We start from the raw sequence: 20,123 nt of genomic DNA on the forward strand, positions 1-20,123 counted from the left end.
AGTACACCAAAGAGTAAAATGTGAAAGTATCAGTCCACTTCGAGCACTGCAACCGACGGACTGACTGGATTGCAATACATTGAGCCACACAGTTGCCATGGAAAAACAATTAAAAGTTGATGTGGTGTACTCTGTTATTAAAGTTAACCTTTCGTGCGGGTTTGTTCTTGTTGGTTGACTTTTAATCGCTGTATTGTCAGACATGCCCTCCTTCCAACTAATTATAGCCTTGTTCAGTGCATGCATTGTTAGTTTGTCTTCAACTATTTGCTTACGTATAAACATCTAATAGGACGTAACCTTCATGTCAGTGTAATGTGTTTGTTTTCAACTTACTGTGGACGCCTGTATCCTCGGCTAACTTTAATGTCTTTCAGAGGTAGTAGCAACTAAATAAAGATCCCAAAATAGGCTACATTTTGGCAAGGGAAAAACTGGCATGGCCATATACACAGGCGTCCTTTGACCTCACACCTCAAGATATGTGAATGAAAATGGGTTCTATGGGTACCCACAAACCTCCCCTCTACAGACATGCCCACTTTGTGCTAATCCCATGCAGTTTGGGGCGACTTCCAGTGAAAAACATGGAGCTTATTTGCATGCAGTAGCCTATACATGTGTGATTTTCGTCTATTCTAAAATGGCGTTTATGAATATTTTTTAACTTAACAGTCTTGGAATTGCATAAATTGGGTAGGTCTTGAAAGCGGAGACCCTTGTGGATCCAATGATTCCAATTGTATTTATGTGTGATAATGTGTGATAACTACTTTTGAAACTTTTCCATATATATATGGAAGTTAGATGTTGCCAGCTCCAACGCTTACAATGGCAACAACATAAAAATGACCAAGGCTTTGCTATGTTGATTCGCTCATATTGTGTTTCTGTGGTGAAATTATATTAAAAAACAATAACTGGCCTATGTGTTGTTGACCACTGTCCTTTTGTTGTTCTTACTATAACTACATACTTATGTTACTCTATCAAAATCAACAGTTTTTTAGTGGTCTGAATTAATCTATTGTGCACATGAATACTGATGATTTTATTGGGCATTGCAACACTGAAAGAATTACACACACTCCTCCCTAGTTAAGTGCCACACCCTGCTGTAAACTATTTAACAGCACAGCCATACACATGTCACTCATCAATCAGTCAGAGTTGAGAGACCTTTACTTCTTTCACCAGAATATTTGTAAGTATCCATTTTATTTTAATTTCATTAAACCACATCTGCACTCATTTCTTAGTTCACTTTGTATATTGCTATACCTGCTCATTCTCTCTTACTTACTCGCTAGTTAAACTAAAGACTTTTTCATTTTGTCAGTTATCTGTAGATGTAGATACATTGCGATGGTGTATTCAAAGCTTGCTCTGTGAGCAGTTTTACAAGGGTTATAACAGCCTCAGTCTTGCTGGGTGAATAACTTAAATGACACAATATAAAACACATTGTCATGAGGCACATTAATCAGAATGAACATGGGGTTTAAGTTGCAGTTTAAAATGGCAAGTCATATTCTGTGTCATTGAACTAAACTTTGGATGGCAACAAATTGTATTTCCTTATTAGAAAGAATAAATGCCAAGTACTAATTCATTCATGATTTAATTGATTTATTAATTTGTCATAAAAGAGCTTTAAACATTATGATAGAGTATATGTCTCCTAAGTTGTTGCAGATATGTTTTTACCACTCCAGAATTAATAAAATAGATCCCTCCAACATACTGCAGAAAGATAATAAGACCTTTCTATTTCTGCTCATACACAGTGACAACATGGACAAGCTCACTCTAACTACAGGTAAGCCACACTGTTTGAGTAAATGCCGCCTAAATCACAATATATATATATATTTATATATCTTTTTTTTCTCACTTACCTCTTATGGTATTTAGCCATGCAGATAGTCAGATTGTCTCTCAGATCACAGGTGCAATTTAATGGAATTTGGTTTGTGGTGCTTATGACTGGCAACTATTTCCAGAATCAGTAACCCTATAACTCTGGATAATCCACACAACACAAAATTCCATTTAACTCCAATGTATTGGGATGGAAAGAAAATCCAAACCTAACTGTAATGCAAGAGACCAGTAGAAGTGAGTGATGAAATCATTTTTGGGTATTTGTATTTTGAAATGTGAGTGAAGTGTCATGTTAAGCTTTGTTTTTAACCTCATACTGACCAACTCTGTCACTTTGAAGGTCTTTGTTTAATCATCGCCAGCTTGGGTGAGTTTACAACTTGGATTAATCACAATAAACAGTCTTACTAGCAGATAAGTAATGCACCTAACAATTTGTTGGTAAACAAAGATTTTGATATAATTAATGATTTTCTTCCATGTCTCAGCTACTTCCTCCAGGCTGGTGTGTTACTATAACAGCTTGGCTGAAAATAGACCAGACTATGGACAGTTCTCGGTTTCAGATATCGATCCGTACAAGTGTACCCATCTGATCTATGCCTTTTCCGACATAAACAACACAAATGAGCTGGTCCCCAGCAGTGACACTGACATATCACGATATCAGCTGTTCAATGAACTCAAAATCAGGTCAGAGTTTTATCCTTTACATATTGTGGAAATGATGTTGAATTTTATGTTTCATTAAACAGTTATTACTAAACTTTTATCAGAGAAATAGAATGAGATGAGAGCAGACATTGAACTGTTTGGCATGGTCATTTTACTTGTTCAAAAGAAAATGATTGTTGTTGGTTGTTATTGTGAAAACTATTACGGCTTTATATGTTGCCTTTGCCGTTGTCCCTTTATCCCTCTCTAGCTCTGCCCAGGTGTACTGCATTGTTCATAGAGGTGCACCTGGACTGGCAAGGAAGTACTTAAATGCTCCTGTGGCAGGAGCAGAAGAGGGAGGCCTCTGGTGTGGGGACTGTTTCTCTAGCTGCCTCTCAATTTAGCATTTTGTGTTGTCTTGTTTGTATGTTTTATATTAATAAATCCCATGGTTTTGATTGTTTTAAAAGGTGTCTTCTGTAGTTGATTTGGCTCAGTAGTGGAGTGTTGTTCGCCCCAAAGGGCTGCCTGAGGGAGGGGCGTAACAACACATGTCAGATGTCAACACACTTCACAGTCCGTTGCTCTGCCTCTAAGCCGGAAGTAGTCAAATCGCCGTTGGTTAAGGCCAATTCATACTTTCCTTCTAACATACTTATAAAAAGGACAGACGGCATGGCGGGACTTCACGCACACATACTAGACACTGTTGATTTACACGTCACGCCAGCATAAGTGAGTCCACGACTTCCCACAAGTCGGATAATACGGAAGTTAGCCCACTACAACCATATCTACAAAGTTTGCCATGCCAGCCACTGTAACCACCCTGCTATGTTGATGAAGATGGGAATATCAGTTCTACTCTCATTCTATTTCTATGACTTTCATGATCCCACAGAAATCCACTGCTCAAAACCCTGTTGGCGGTTGGTGGCTTGATGTTTAACACACAAAAGTAAGTTACTTACATGAACATTTAGGCCTTTTTCTGTGTGATTGCAGAGACATGTTGACATTTTCCTGACCATGAAACTTTGACCTATCATACTGTATTGTTGTGCTTTGTACAGCATGCATGGTACATGGTTTTTAGATAGCAAACGGTGAGATTCTGGTGTTTAATTGGCCTGTATAATTAAGTTAATTACATGATTCCATCAGCACATTCAAACAAAATATGTGATGTCAATTTTTGACAACAAAATGATTATGGAAATACAAACAGAAGAAGTATTTTTACCTGATACCTTCATTATATTATGTGAAACCAAAAGCACGTTGCTGGAAAAGAATCACGCAAAATGTGCACATAAAAGTGCTAATTTTCATCACTATTCATAATTACATGTGAAGAGCCTGTAAGGTCATGTCTTTACTCACATGACCTTGTACTTTGCGTTGCTCTTTGTTTCAGCTATTAAAACAGCACTCTTAAATACAGTATGTTTGTTCAAATGTTTACCAGATTCAGGACAATGGTGGCAAACCAAGAAAACAGAACAAAGTTCATCAAGTCTGCGATCAAACTACTGAGAGATAATGGTTTTGATGGGCTTAACCTGGACTGGAGGTACCCTGGGGGACAGGACAAGGAGAGATTCACACTGCTGTGCAAGGTCAGTTCCTGAATTTATCTTCTGGGACAGACACTGTCAGAAATACGCCATAGTGCAAGTACTATGCCAGGGGTATTCAATTAAAATTCCAAAAGGTCCAGATTGAGAAGATCTCCTCGGGCAAAGGTCCGGCACATTACAATAATACCTAACTTAAGCTATTTAGTGCCATATATATATATATATATATATATATATATATATATATATATATATATATATATATATATATATATATATATTCAAGAAGCCTAGTAGTAGTAACGTCTCTGTGTAGTCAACAACTGTCAAATCAAATAAAGAAAGTACACATCAATTATATTTTAACAATTATTATTCTCAGTTGTCAAATTGAACTAGATGGATTATAAATAATACACATACATACATAAATAAATGTTCTTCTCATTTCAAGTAAAATAAGGGCTGGATTAAAGAATAACTGACATAACAGAAAGCTTTTGAAAAATGTGCATCTGTGAAATAAAGTACTTCATTTTAGAACAATTAATTTCACTGAATTGCCCTGCAGCTTTAAATTCAGTTAACTCAGGTGTGAAATTATGTCAATCAAAAAAGCCACAATATCATATTTCTCTCATCTTCTAAAAAGATAAATTTGTGAGCATGGACTTTATCTGTGGTTATTGAAATCACTTGTTTCAGCTCTATTCCTCTCTGTTAACATCATTGTTGGAAAGTTAATTAATGTGTTAGGATTCTGATCATATTGGGCTCTTAAGTTTATTTTCTGTGTCTTCATTTCAGATGTGAATGGGTACGTTTGCACAAAAGAGTTGTGCTTTGTCTCGTAGTGGCGCTTCATATTATCGCTTTTATTAATCGTCACGGTCTCTGAACATGTGAGACGCACTGGTTTTAAACTGTCCGTGGGAAGAATTAATATATAAGAGTCTGTTCATTATTGGTTAAAGACTCTGGTCTCTCTGACCACTTTTCTCATTTTGGAGAACGTCATGTTAAATAACTTCTCTGACTCACATAATTCTCCTACTCTTCGTTCTCTTTCCTCGTCTCTCCCCCGTGTGTGTGTGTGTTTACATCTCACTTGAGTCAGGAAACTTGTCAGAATACCCATATTTGATTGGCTGAGCTGCATCACGTGATGTGATTTACAACACAATGGTCGGTGTGTTTCCTGCACTGCTGAACAAGTGCCGTAAAGGCTGAGAAAGCTGCCCCGGTTAAAATAGAAGCGTTCTGTCAAAAAACGGTTTTAGTCCTGGGTCCGGATACAACGGCATCTGGGTCCGGATCCGGACCGCGGTCCGCCTATTAGTGATCCCTGTACTATTAATTCAAATGTTATTTTAGACATTTAAAAGAAACTGAACCATGCTTCTGTGTTGTATAGGAGCTCAATGAGACCTTTGTGGATGAAGGAAACGCAACTAACCGTGAAAGATTGATCGTCACTGCTAGTGTCTCTGCTGAGAAAGCAACCATCGATGCCAGTTATGAAGTCTCACAGATTGCCATGTAAAACTATTTTAATGTAATTCTTTATGCCAATAACTAAATGTTGTCATGTTTTGGTTAACGTGATCTCCTCTGCATTTGAACAGGTATCTGGATTTCATTAATGTGTTAACATTTGACTTTCACGGCCCCTGGGAAAGTGTCACAGGACATCACAGCCCCTTATACAACGGATCTCAAGACACTGGAGACGAAATCTACTTGAACACTGTAAGTACAGGTATTCATATTTCAACTGCTTAAACACCTTCCTACTCAGAGATGTCCTTTTATCTTAATTGTTTAGTATTCTCAACATTGTAGGACTATGCCATGCGGTACTGGCGGGACCAGGGAGCACCTACACAAAAGCTAAACTTGGGGTTAGCGGCATATGGCCGTGCTTTTAACCTCTCCACTGAATCCAGTGGCATTGGTGCACCAGCCAATGGTCCTGGTGAAGAAGGCTGCTACACCGGTGAAGAAGGATTCTGGGCCTCTTATGAGGTAAAAGAGCAAGCTGTGAATATTAAGAATTAATATAAATAGCTTTATTATAAGCTAACCGATTTTACTCCATTTGGTGTGACAAATATCTGTTTGAATGAATACATTGGATCTAAATATGACATTTGACCATTCTTTTCAGACTTGCCTTTATATTGAAGGGAATACTACCCAGCTGATTGTTGATCAGAAAGTTCCATATGCCGTCACAGATAATCAGTGGGTTGGATTTGACAACAAAGACAGTCTTAATACTAAGGTAGTCATCTGTTCAGTTCACACTGTTGTTCTATAATTGCTTTGCAAATGTCTGGTTGTACACAATTTGGTAAAATAAATATGTTGTCAACATGACTTCAGCTGTTGAAATGTGTTGTTCCTCATCCTCTCAGGTCACTTACCTAAAAACTAACAACTTTGGAGGAGCCTTTGTCTGGTCTCTGGACCTGGATGACACTACTGGACAGTTCTGTGAAATGGGCAAATGCCCTTTCATCAGCCACCTGCATGATATCCTGGTTCCAGGTAACCCAAATGCAAAGCATTTACATTGTATCCTGTCATAGCAGGGTCTTAACATTAAGCTTTTTCAGCCACTTGCCCCAAGGTATTTTACTTGCCGTATAGCCAAACTTACTTGTCCGACATACAAAATATAGGCAGTTTCTGGCCAATGACTACAGTTTACAAGATTACATTTGAACATGTGATAATTAATTAATAAATGACCCTCGCTTAATACAAATTGTTACTGTTTCGAGCTTGAACGCACAATAATATATTATTAAATTAATCCTTCATACATTCCTTTATAAGCAGAACTGCACTACGGAGAGACCCCGAGCTGTCGGCAGAAAAGCCGTTTACAATGATTAGTTTGAGCATGGGAATGAATTACAATTGAATAGGCCTATGTGTCTGAATAAGTTAGTAGTTCATAATGTTGCTATGCTGTTAGCTCCGTTATTTACCCAGGCTGGACTGTGAGGCCAACCAGCTGCTCAAAGCTGGCAAGAGGAGAGCGCCGTAAACGTTAAATAACGTTGCCAAATTCAATGGATTTGTTGTTCACAATGAAACATTTTCAGAAATCGGCGAATAGAAAGCATTAATGGCGATGATTTATACTGTATATCGGCCACTCATCAAGATCACATGTATTTTTCACATGCCCGATATAGGACAACTGCATGACGCATTCCAATGGCCTGAACACAGAGTTTACTTGCCCAGTGCAAGCTGGCAACTCTTAATGTTGAGCCTAGCATGAAGAGGAAGTTTTTAGTGTGTATTTGATTGACTGCCATCAGCATTCAGTAATTACATTACATATACTATTTTTATGAAGAAAGCAAATGTGTGCTCTTTCTAATAAGATATCTTCGCAGCCATGCTCAGGTATATACAAATATTATGTGATTAACAGAGTTTAAAAAGCATTTGACAAAGTATCTGACTCTCGTTCTTTTAGGTTTTCCTAGACTCAGCACTACAACTCTCCCTACCACAAACAAAACAATTCCCATCACCACACCAACTACCACTAAAACTCTCCTTACCACAACAAAGCCGACTACCACATCAACTCCCTCTACAACGACCACAACTACAACAATGCCAACTACCACAACTCCCCCTACATCGACAACAATGCCGACTACCACAACTCCCCCTACAACGACAACAATGCCGACTACCACAACTCCCCCTACAACGACAACAATGCCGACTAACACAACTCCCCCAATGACAACAACTCCTCCTACAACAACTCTGCCCTCTACTACAACAACTCTCCTAACTACAACAAAAACCACTACCATAACTCCCCCAACTACAACAATGCCCTCTACCAAAACAACTCTCCCAACTACAACAAAACCCACTTCCGCAACTCACTCTACAACAACTCCCCCAACCACAACTATACCAACTACCACAACTCCCCCAACCACAACAATGTTGACTACCACAACTCCCCCTACAACGACAACAATGCCGACTACCACAACTCCCACAACAACGACAACAACTCCTCCTACAACAACTATGCCCTCTACCACAACTCTCCCAACAACAACAAAATCCACTACCACAACTCCCTCTACCACAACAATTCCCCCAACCACAACAATGCCCACTACCACAACAACTGCCCCAACCACAAAAATGCCCTTTACCACAACAACTCTCCCAACTACAACAAAACCCACTACCACAACTCCCTCTACAACAACTCCCCCTACCACAACTACAACAATGCCGATTACCACAACTCCCCCAACCACAACAATGCCGATTACCACAACTCCCCCAACCACAACGACAACAATGCCGACAACCATAACTCCCCTTACGACAAAAATGCCGACTACCACAACTCCCCCTACAACGACAACAACTCCTCCTACAACAACTATGCCCTCTACCACAACAACTCTCCCAACTACAACAAAACCCACTACCACAACTCCCTCTACCACAACAACTCCTCCGATCACAACAATGCCCACTACCACATCTCCCCCTACCACAACAACTCCCCCAACCACAACTACAACAATACCAACTACCACAACTCCACCAACCACAACTACAACAATGCCGACTACCACTACTCCCCCAACCACAACTACAACAATGCCGACTACCACAACTCCCCCTACAACGACAACTCCTCCTACAAAAACTATGCCCTCTACCACAACAACTCTCCCAACTACAACAAAACCCACTACCACAACTCCCTCTACCACAACTCCCCCAACGACAACAATGCCGACAACCATAACTCCCCTTACGACAAAAATGCCGACTACCACAACTCCCCCTACAACGACAACAACTCCTCCTACAACAACTATGCCCTCTACCACAACAACTCTCCCAACTACAACAAAACCCACTACCACAACTCCCTCTACCACAACAACTCCTCCGATCACAACAATGCCCACTACCACATCTCCCCCTACCACAACAACTCCCCCAACCACAACTACAACAATACCAACTACCACAACTCCACCAACCACAACTACAACAATGCCGACTACCACAACTCCCCCTACAACGACAACAATGCCGACTACCACAACTCCCCCAACAACAAGTCCTCCTACAACTATGCCCTCTACCACAACAACTCCTCCGATCACAACAATGCCCACTACATCTCCCTCTACCACAACAACTCCCCCTACAACAACTCCCCCAACCACAACTACAACAATACCAACTACCACAACTCCCCCAACCACAACTACAACTCCTCCTACGACTATGCCCTCTACCACAACAACTCTCCAAACTACAACAAAACCCACTACAATGCCCACTACCACATCTCCCTCTACCACAACAACTCCCCTTACAACGACTACCACAACTCCCCCTATAACAACAACTGTCCCAACTACAACAAAACCCACTACCACAACTCCCTCTACAACAACAACTCCCCCTACCACAACTACAACAATGCCAACTACCACAGCTCCCCCTACAACAACAACTCCCCCAACCACAACAATGCCGACTACCACAACTCCCCCAACCACAACTACCACAACTCCCCCTACAATGACAACAATGCCCACTACCACAATTCCTTCTACCACAACAACTCCCCCTATAACAAGTCTCCCAATTACAACAAAACCCAGTACCACAACTCCCTCTACCACAACAACTCCTCTGATCACAACAATGCCCACTACCACATCTCCCTCTACCACAACTCCCCCAACCACAACTACAACAATGCCGACTACCACAACTCCCCTAACCACAACTACAACAATGCCGACTACCACAACTCCCCCTACGACAACAATGCCGACTACCACAACTCCCCCTACAACGACAACAATGCCGACTACCACAACTCCTCCAACAACAACAACAACTCCTCCTACAACAACTATGCCCTCTACCACAACTCTCCCAACTACAACAAAACCCACTACCACAACTCCCTCTACAACTCCCCCAACCACAACTACAACAATGCCGACTACTACAACTCCCCTAACCACAACTACAACAATGCCAACTACCACAACTCCCCCTACAACAACAACAATGCCGACTACCACAACTCCCCCTACTACGACAACAATGCCGACAACCACAACTCCCGCAACAACGACAACAACTCCTACAACAACTATGCCCTCTACCACAACAACTCTCCCAACTACAACAAAACCCACTACCACAACTCCCTCTACCACAACAACTCCCCCGACCAGAACAATGCCCACAACAATGCCGACTACCACAACTCCTCCAACAACGACAACAACTCCTCCTACAACAACTATGCCCTCTACCACAACTCCCTCTACAACTCCCCCAACCACAACTACAACAATGCCGACTACCACAACTCCCCTAACCACAACTACAACAATGCCGACTACCACAACTCCCCCTACAACGACAACAATGCCGACTACCACAACTCCCCCAACAACAAGAACTATGCCCTCTACCACAACAACTCTCCCAACTACAACAAAACCCACTACCACAACTCCCTCTACCACAACTCCCCCGATCACAACAATGCCCACTACCATAACAACTGCCCCAACCATAACAATGCCCTTTACCACAACAACTCTCCCAACTACAACAAAACTCACTACCACAACTCCCTCTACAACAACTCCCCCTACCACAACTACAACAATGCCGACTACCACTACTCCCCCAACCACAACTACAACAATGCCAACGACCACAACTCCCCCTACGACAAAAATGCAGACTACCACAACTCCCCCTACAACAACTATGCCCTCTACCACAACAACTCTCCCAACTACAACAAAACCCACTACCACAACTCCCTCTACCACAACAACTCCCCCAACCACAACTATGTCAACTACCACAACTCCCTCTACCACAACTACTACAACTCCCCCTATAACAACAACTCCCCCAACCACAACAATGCCCACTACCACAACAACTCCCCCAACCACAACAACTCTCCTTACTACAACAACTCCCCCAACCACAACAATGCCCACTACCACAACAACTCCCCGAACCACAACAATGCCCACTACAACAACTCCCTCTACCACAACACCCACAACAACAACTACTCTGACAACTAATACCATAATTAATTTGAGAGGAAACGAATGTCAAGGAAGGAGCAGTGGGTTATTTAATATCCCTTCTCACCCACACTATTTTCTCAACTGCACTGGTCCAGATATCATTATCGGAAAGTGTGAATTAAATAAGGTCTTCAAAACAAATTGCAAATGCTGTGAGTAGCCATGAATCATTTCACAGTTTATACAATTTCTTCTGATTTTTCAGTTAAATTATATGTAGAAAAAGGCCTAATAATGGATATGCTTAATTTTTTAGGCCTCACTAATCTACTCTTAGGTGTTAAATGTACACATCAAATGACAGCACTAATATTTTCAGAAGGATTTCCATCAGCTTCATGTGCCCACTGAATTGCCAAAACAATGGGAAAATAGATAAATATATGTTCCTACCTTCTCTTTACAGCTAGCAAACAACAAAACTATGCATTAATGTCATGATCAAACCTTACGCAATTATATACTTTCATCAATGTTAAATGTGACAATTTCTATCAATATACATTATTCATATTATTTTATTAATACAATGCATACTATGAACAACTTGTACTGTGTATTTACAATTATTTTCCTGTTGCTACCTTTTAATTGTAGGTGTATCTAAAACAGTTGGGTGTGTATGTTCTTGGTTATTTCACTGCCATCCTTAAATTTGACATTCCTTAATTATACGGTTGTTGCATATCTATGTAATTATGGGTGTGTCTAACCCTATTGTATGGGTGTATGGGTGTGTTCTCTGATTGAATAGGCCCATGTGCATTGATTTAACTCTTGCATACCTTCTGGCATCTAACTGCTCAACTCCGTAAAGTACAGGTAGTATCGGCACATCTCCAACCATGCCTGTTCTTTTAGTTGTATATATATGAATGTGTATGTTATTATATTGTGTTGTTGTTGTTGTTATTGCTACTGCGGCAAAACCAATTACCCCTCAGGGACAAATAAAGATCTTGAACTTGCGTGATTGAATTTGTCTGAAATAATGGTTTTGTTCTTTGGTTGTTCTCAGTTGTTCTTTATGTATCAGGTGATTTTGAGATAATAGACACACTAAACAGTGAAAACAAGCTGCCTTCCTGGCACTCATGAAAAAGCAATTAAAATGATACCGGATATCACTGAAACAGATGTCAGGGGGAGATTTTCAGATTGCACTACAGGTCAGTGACAAATAATGTACATTTTACTGCACGGGTACTTTTACTTTCTGTAAAGTACATTTTGCTGATAATAACATACTTGACTAAGGTTTTGAATGCAGGTATTTTACTCATAATGGATTATTGTTTCATCAGAATGGTATTAGTACATTTACTGCAGTGAGGATCTGAATACTTTTTCATCCACTAATTACTTGTCAGTGATTTAACAGTTAATATACAAACAGTGGTCCCTAATCTTGGCTCCAGATCTTTGAGCAGGTCCAAATTGTTGCTCATATTGTATACAACTACATTATATCTCTTCTGTAAACACAACAGTATGATTAAATATGATCACATCATGTTTTAATCAATTAAGATCAAAGAGTGTCTTTGAGCTGTTTGTCACAGTTTGACTATCAAACACACATTGTCTGTAATAGAATGATGGAGTGAATTCAAAGCAATCTGAGCAACTAGACTTTAACACATTTTTTATTATTGTATTTAACTTTCATCAGCCTCTACAGTCTGAAAGGTTTACAGCTGTCAGACAAATGTAGAACATCCTGAGATGTAGTGGAGTAGTGTTTAGTGGCGGATTGATAACCACCTCTAACAGACCTGGCGTCTGTGTCAATGATATCCGGTTTATCCAAAGACGAGGTTTGAAACCAATTAGATGTAGAGATACAATGGAGACTGGGTCCGCCCACTTACTGTCAAAAAGAAAAACTACTCGCGAGCGAGCAGAAAAAAGACTCGAGAGCGAGCAGAATAAAGTTTCGCGAGCGAGCAGGTTTAAGCTTCTCGAGCAACTTTTGCCGCGCGAGAGTGAATTTTGCTCGCGGAGTGATATAAAAGCGCTCGTCAAGGTAAAATACGCGCGCGGCTGTTTGATTGTCGCGCGAGCATGGATCTCGTTTGCGCTCTCGGATTTTGACAGTGATTTGCCTTCATACAGTCGCTCCACCGCGCTTTCTGCTTCTGTCCTGTACACAGAGATTCTCATCCTCTCGCGAGACTTCCCTGTTGCTCTCCGTCACAGACACTGCTCATGTCGCAACACTGACACCTACTGGCGATCCACTGGATCTACTGCCTAAAAATGTAGCTGGTGATAAATAATGCTGTACCCTAAACTTTAACTAAAACGAACACTTCCTCCTCATAAACACATAGGAAACATAATAAACTCTCTTAACTTACACTGCACCCAAGAAATGATTGTACTTACTGAACTACACATGACTTATTGTGCCACAAATGCATTCTCCCAATGACAATGCTAACATGCATTTAGTTTAGCATGTAAGCATGCTAAACATCATTGCTAATTAGTAATACAGTGGAGGCTGATGACAATCAAACCATGCCCACACCAAAGTATCTGAAAAAATGCAAATGGTTGATGGATTGAATTGGTTGATAACCTAATGTTGGAGCTAGATAAAAAATGTAAGGGATCACTTACTGTAAATTATTGCAATTCAAACTCAAGGGGACATGAATATGCATCTAGTAGACATTGGGATACTGTGTTGCAGTCAGGATCAAAGGGGTAGACCAACCGACAGACCAACTTTCTGACCAACAATGCCATCTATTATACCAAGCTGCTGGCATGGCTAAAAATACAAATGAAGTAGAAGTGTATCTTACTTTTAAAATCTGGCATATTCATTTTCTATAGTTGCTCTGGGAGTCACTGTAAAATCACACCAGTTAATAAGAGGAATCACTAAAGGGAACAGCTGATGAAACAGTATTTTTCAGTCAGCCCCAATCAGAATGCTGTACTGGTCAATATACAGTAGAATAGCAGTGACCAATACCAAAGACCAATGTAAATACACGGTTCAGTACCGTCTGTCACTAGAGAATAGTAACAACAAGGTGGTAGGTAACCCAATTAGGTGTGTGTGCTATTTGCTTGGTTATTTATAACTTATAATATATATACTTATACATTTGGCATTGAAGTGTGGGTGTGTTGTTGGTGAATTTGTGACTCATGTGTAATTAGACATTACTTACATGACAATGGTCCTGTTCTCATTACTGCTGATTATTGCTTTGTTCTGTGAATTACTACTTTGACAATTACTAACAATTAACTTGACATACTTACGTCATATCCCGTCATATGACGTTGTTTTCAAAATATTTTTTGATTACAGGAAGTATATTACCAAAATGCCCAGGAACTACAGGTCAAAAGCAACCTTTTGACTGATCATGCCAGAGAAACAACTGGGCCATTCTACAGAATTGATCCAATTCAGTCAAAAATGGAAACATCTTGAAATAAACATGTAATTTTCCCCAAACTTTGTATGTTTGTAAATTGTATAATATCCAAGGAATGAATGTTTCTCTTATAGCTTACAGACTTGTATTTTTCCTTTATTTGGTGCATGTGAAAGAAGGGTCTTTCTTATATGGACCTTTCCCCAACGGACCCGGTAGTGGGTGTATTAAGTCATACTTTGCGTATTTTTAGTATTTTATCAAAGCCTATGACAAAGGCTTTTATTCTAGTATTTTATCAAAAGCCTATGTTACTTTGAAAATGTGCAGATTTAGTTACTTACATGTCTGCAGCAATGATTAACAACCAGAGAGTCACAGTGATCCACTTGGAGACAGACAGGCCACCATATTGACTCGGCTTGAAATTCTGCTCAAAGCGGCCTCCTAGGAAAACGTCTTCTACTACTCTGTAGTGCAGAGTAGTAGAAGACATTCAGTTGCATCAATAATCATAGATCTTGGTTATAATGGTGATATTGCCTTTGAAATTAAGATTATATACTAAAGGATAAAACATTTTTTCTTTCTTTGTTTCATCTCCATTTACTCTGGAATAAGTTTACCCTCAAAGTAATCACAAATTCTGAAATTTTCTTTTTTCTCACCTTTCAATAGAGACCAGAAATATGCATATAATCCTTGTGGTCTAGGAGCTATTCCTGATTCTTTTTTCCATGATATATACACAGCATATATATTTTTTCTCAAATATTATTTTGGGTTTCGTTCGTAATATAATAGTAAACATCTAAGATTTGCATACTTAAATCAATGCTTTTTAAATCAGTTTTTTGGTTGTGGGACAGCAGTTTGCTTCTCAGTAGAATGACCCAAATATGTTGTCATAGTTAATTTTTTTTTTTTTATTACATATTTCTTTGTTTTCCCCTGAAAAGTTCAATGCAGTTAACATAAATAAAGATTTGCGAGATTAAAATGAATCAGATATTATGATGAAAAAGAAGTTAAACTGTTGTTTGTCACCGTCCTTTGGTTGTTGAGCCCTGAATCAATCTCTGGTGCACATTTATAATTATGGTCTCTCAGTTCCTCTATCAGACAGAAATAACTTCCTTAACGGACGTCAGACTTAAACATGGTGTAAAGGACCTGGCATGAGGTGAATGTTCCGCTGTCCCACATTCCATCAATGTACAATTAGCCCATTGGAACTGTGGAGATTTTAAGAATTAAAAGCATTATTTAGTAGAATTTATAGCACCCCTAGTGGTGAATGAAATTGTCACAATGATGAGAATGTAAATTATGTTAAGAGTCACAATATATTTACTTATGGAATGTAATATAGGTTTACAGGATGTTTACTTATAGAAGATATTATATGTTTGCAATAAGTTTACTTGTAGGAGTCTTTTAACATAATCATTGGAAGTGTTGAACCAAAGTACAGTCACATCGTTATGGGGGTTCTGAGCCATGAGGCAGAGACATCAAAGGGGACACAGAGGTGCTGGACAAATGGCCAAGGAAGGAGGAGGAGAACCGGAGACGACGGAGGGAAGCAGACGGTCATAAAACAGCAGAGAGCACTCCTGGGTAAGACCATGCGGTCCCAGGTCGGAGGTGATGTCACAAGGGGTCCAGCCATTGAGATGAGCAGCGGATCGATGAAGGAGGCGTCAGAGCGATTGGAAGCCAATCACTGACCCCAGAAGACGGCCTTTGTGTTTTACGACAGATTCCGGACACTTTCCGACCATCAAAGGACATAAAAGGAATGTTTGCGAGGACGTGCGCCAGGCCATGGTAGTTCGCTTTGCAGGATCCGACTTGGTCGGGCCTGTGAGGGGAGTTGCACGTGGTCTCTGCTCTCGAGATGCATACTATCGATAGTGTTTTATAGATTATAATTGTCATCATCAGTTTACAGTCGTCATTGTTTAATTAAATACTGTTTTGAATTTGGACCGGATCGAGTTACTTTATGATGCGCCTGCGCAGAAAGAAGTAAACACAGCAGCGGCCTTGCGCTTCCTCCACCAGTTTCAGCCTCAACAGAACATTCCCGTAATTATCCACACCCTAGTTAATTGCCTTTGTTGCATCTCCATTTACTCTGGAATATGTTTACCCTCAAGGGAATCACAAATTCTTAAGTTGTATTTGTTCTCACCTTTCAAAAGAGACCAGAAATATGCATATAATCCTTATGGTCTATAGCAGCAAATTCTGATTTTTTTTGTACATGATATTTATAAAAAAAAATTGAGAGTGATAGAGCTAGGGGTAAAACGATTAAGGGAGAGTTAAGTGTTAACTAACATGGAGTTTGTAATAAAATGTCTTTAAATTTGCATAACTGCTAAAGTTTTGCTTATTTTCGCCGAACAAAGGATTAAATGTTCCCTTTTGTCACGATCAAAACAATCATGTCACAACCCAAACTCCAGCACGTTTTGATAGTGACAATGTTAGATCATTTTTAGCTTTCTTAAAGATGCTCGTTGGCACACGTTTAGCGAGCACAGTTCTGAACAGTTGTACAAACAACAACATTTTCTGCAATTAGACCTAAAAGAATCTGCTTAATTGCAGAAAACAGGCGTTTGGTAATAATGTTCCTTAAAGTCGCACTCTGATTTTCAGACTTTTGATCACATTTATTTCAAAATGTTGGGACATATCTACTCACCATGCCACCATGAGAGAGAGGGACATAGACATACTTCCTGATCTAATGTGGGGGTGTTGCTACAATCCGTCTCAGCACATGCACTAAAACACAGTTTCTGTAAATATAAGATAAATGTAAAATTAATGTATTTTTTTAACTTCACTGTCATTAAAATCAAAAAGATATTTAAAAAACAACAACAATGGAATAATATGCAGAAATTATTACGGTATAATTATTATGAATTTAAATTTAGGAGTTAGAGTTCCTGACAGCCACCTCCCAAATGAAAGTACCCTATAAATGTTAATTTTATATATAAAGCTTGCTGCTATCTCAAATATTATTTTGGGTTTCAATCGATAATATAATAGTAAACATCTAAGATTTGCATACTTAAATCAATGCTTTTTAAATTTGTTTTTTGGTTGTGGGACAGCAGTTTGCTTCTCAGTAGAATGACCCAAATATGTTGTCATAGTTCTTTTTTTTTTTTTTTATTACATATTTCTTTGTTTTCCCCTGAAACGTTCAATGCAGTTAACATAAATAAAGATTTGCGAGATTAAAATGAATCAGATATTATGATGAAAAATAAGTTAAACTGTTGTTTGTCACCGTCCTTTGGTTGTTGAGCCCTGAATCAATCTCTGGTGCACATTTATAATTATGGTTTCTCAGTTCCTCTATCAGACAGAAATAACTTCCTTAACGGACGTCAGACTTAAACATGGTGTAAAGGACCTGGCATGAGGTGAATGTTCCGCTGTCCCACATTCCATCAGTGTACAATTAGCCCATTGGAACATTCCCGTAATTATCCACACCCTAGTTAATTGCCTTTGTTGCATCTCCATTTACTCTGGAATATGTTTACCCTCAAGGGAATCACAAATTCTTAAGTTGTATTTGTTCTCACCTTTCAAAAGAGACCAGAAATATGCATATAATCCTTATGGTCTATAGCAGCAATTTCTGATTTTTTTTGTACATGATATTTATAAAAAAAATTTGAGAGTGATAGAGCTAGGGGTAAAACGATTAAGGGAGAGTTAAGTGTTAACTAACATGGAGTTTGTAATAAAATGTCTTTAAATTTGCATAACTGCTAAAGTTTTGCTTATTTTCGCCGAACAAAGGATTAAATGTTCCCTTTTGTCACGATCAAAACAATCATGTCACAACCCAAACTCCAGCACGTTTTGATAGTGACAATGTTAGATCATTTTTAGCTTTCTTAAAGATGCTCGTTGGCACACGTTTAGCGAGCACAGTTCTGAACAGTTGTACAAACAACAACATTTTCTGCAATTAGACCTAAAAGAATCTGCTTAATTGCAGAAAACAGGCGTTTGGTAGTAATGTTCCTTAAAGTCGCACTCTGATTTTCAGACTTTTGATCACATTTATTTCAAAATGTTGGGACATATCTACTCACCATGCCACCATGAGAGAGAGGGACATAGACATACTTCCTGATCTAATGTGGGGGTGTTGCTACAATCCGTCTCAGCACATGCACTAAAACACAGTTTCTGTAAATATAAGATAAATGTAAAATTAATGTATTTTTTTAACTTCACTGTCATTAAAATCAAAAAGATATTTAAAAAACAACAACAATGGAATAATATGCAGAAATTATTACGGTATAATTATTATGAATTTAAATTTAGGAGTTAGAGTTCCTGACAGCCACCTCCCAAATGAAAGTACCCTATAAATGTTAATTTTATATATAAAGCTTGCTGCTATCTCAAATATTATTTTGGGTTTCAATCGATAATATAATAGTAAACATCTAAGATTTGCATACTTAAATCAATGCTTTTTAAATTTGTTTTTTGGTTGTGGGACAGCAGTTTGCTTCTCAGTAGAATGACCCAAATATGTTGTCATAGTTCATTTTTTTTTTTATTACGTATTTTTTTCTTTTCCCCTGAAACGTTCAATGCAGTTAACATAAAGCTTTGCGAGATTAAAATGAATCAGATATTATGATGAAAAAGAAGTTAAACTTGTTTGTCAACGTCCTTTGGTTGTTGAGCCCTGAATCAATCTCTGGTGCACATTTATAATTATGGTCTCTCAGTTCCTCTATCAGACAGAAATAACTTCCTTAACAGACGTCAGACTTAATCATAGTGTGAAGGACCTGGCATGAGGTGAATGTTCCGCTGTCCCACATTCCATCAGTGTACAATTAGCCCATTGGAACATTGCTGTAATTATCCACACCCTAGTTAATTGCCAACCCCTTTCATCTCTCTACCTTAAAAGAGAGTAGCCTGTCATCTGCCAGTCATCCATCACAGTAGAGAGACAGTATATGCTTCGTTCGATCATATTTGTAAGTATCTCTTTTATTCTGATTCTAACAAACCACATTTTCATTCATTTCTTTGCTGTTGCCATGTATATTTCTATACTTGCTCAAACTAGCTGAACTAATCATATTTCAGGGAGAAGGTTTTAATCAGCACACACTGCAGACTTTTTCTTTTTTAATTTAGTTGGATTTAATGTTATCACAAATGTCCTATACACTTAATACCTATACTTTTGACATTCAATAGCTGTACGTTGTCGTTGTGTTGTATTTGAAGTTTTGGTTGGAATCGGCGGGTGGGCGTTGTTCTTCGGCATCAACGCCGTGGTCGGGACGGCGTTATAAGCAATATCCTCCATATGAGTGCAATGCAGAGCAACGGCAATCAGCCATTGGGGCAGATATAGCGGT

General features: G+C 39.1%; 2 protein-coding genes across 2 annotated transcripts in view; both read left to right on the forward strand.

Moving 5' to 3' along the window:
- Positions 1-2,945, forward strand: part of LOC306707967 (chitinase-3-like protein 1) — a gene marked incomplete at both ends in the record, with an annotated part of 39,400 nt that extends 36,455 nt beyond the window's left edge. Inside the window, 2 exons of the mRNA XM_079175634.1 lie at positions 2,373-2,577; positions 2,810-2,945. Coding sequence (XP_079031760.1) covers positions 2,373-2,577; positions 2,810-2,945 — 341 coding nt within the window. The remainder of the gene's footprint in view (positions 1-2,372; positions 2,578-2,809) is intronic.
- A 1,074-nt stretch (positions 2,946-4,019) lies between these two features.
- LOC306707977 (acidic mammalian chitinase-like) lies at positions 4,020-20,057 on the forward strand (the record flags this gene model as incomplete). Its single annotated transcript, XM_079175646.1, has 7 exons — positions 4,020-4,160; positions 5,536-5,660; positions 5,747-5,870; positions 5,964-6,146; positions 6,289-6,420; positions 6,539-6,671; positions 19,990-20,057. The coding sequence occupies 7 exons, from the start codon at positions 4,020-4,022 to the stop codon at positions 20,055-20,057; spliced, it is 906 nt and encodes a 301-aa protein (XP_079031772.1).
- Between the last annotated feature and the right edge of the window lie 66 nt (positions 20,058-20,123).

Source organism: Pholis gunnellus (genome assembly GCF_910591455.1).
Source record: "Pholis gunnellus genome assembly, chromosome: 2".
NCBI classification, from domain to species: Eukaryota; Metazoa; Chordata; class Actinopteri; order Perciformes; family Pholidae; genus Pholis; species Pholis gunnellus.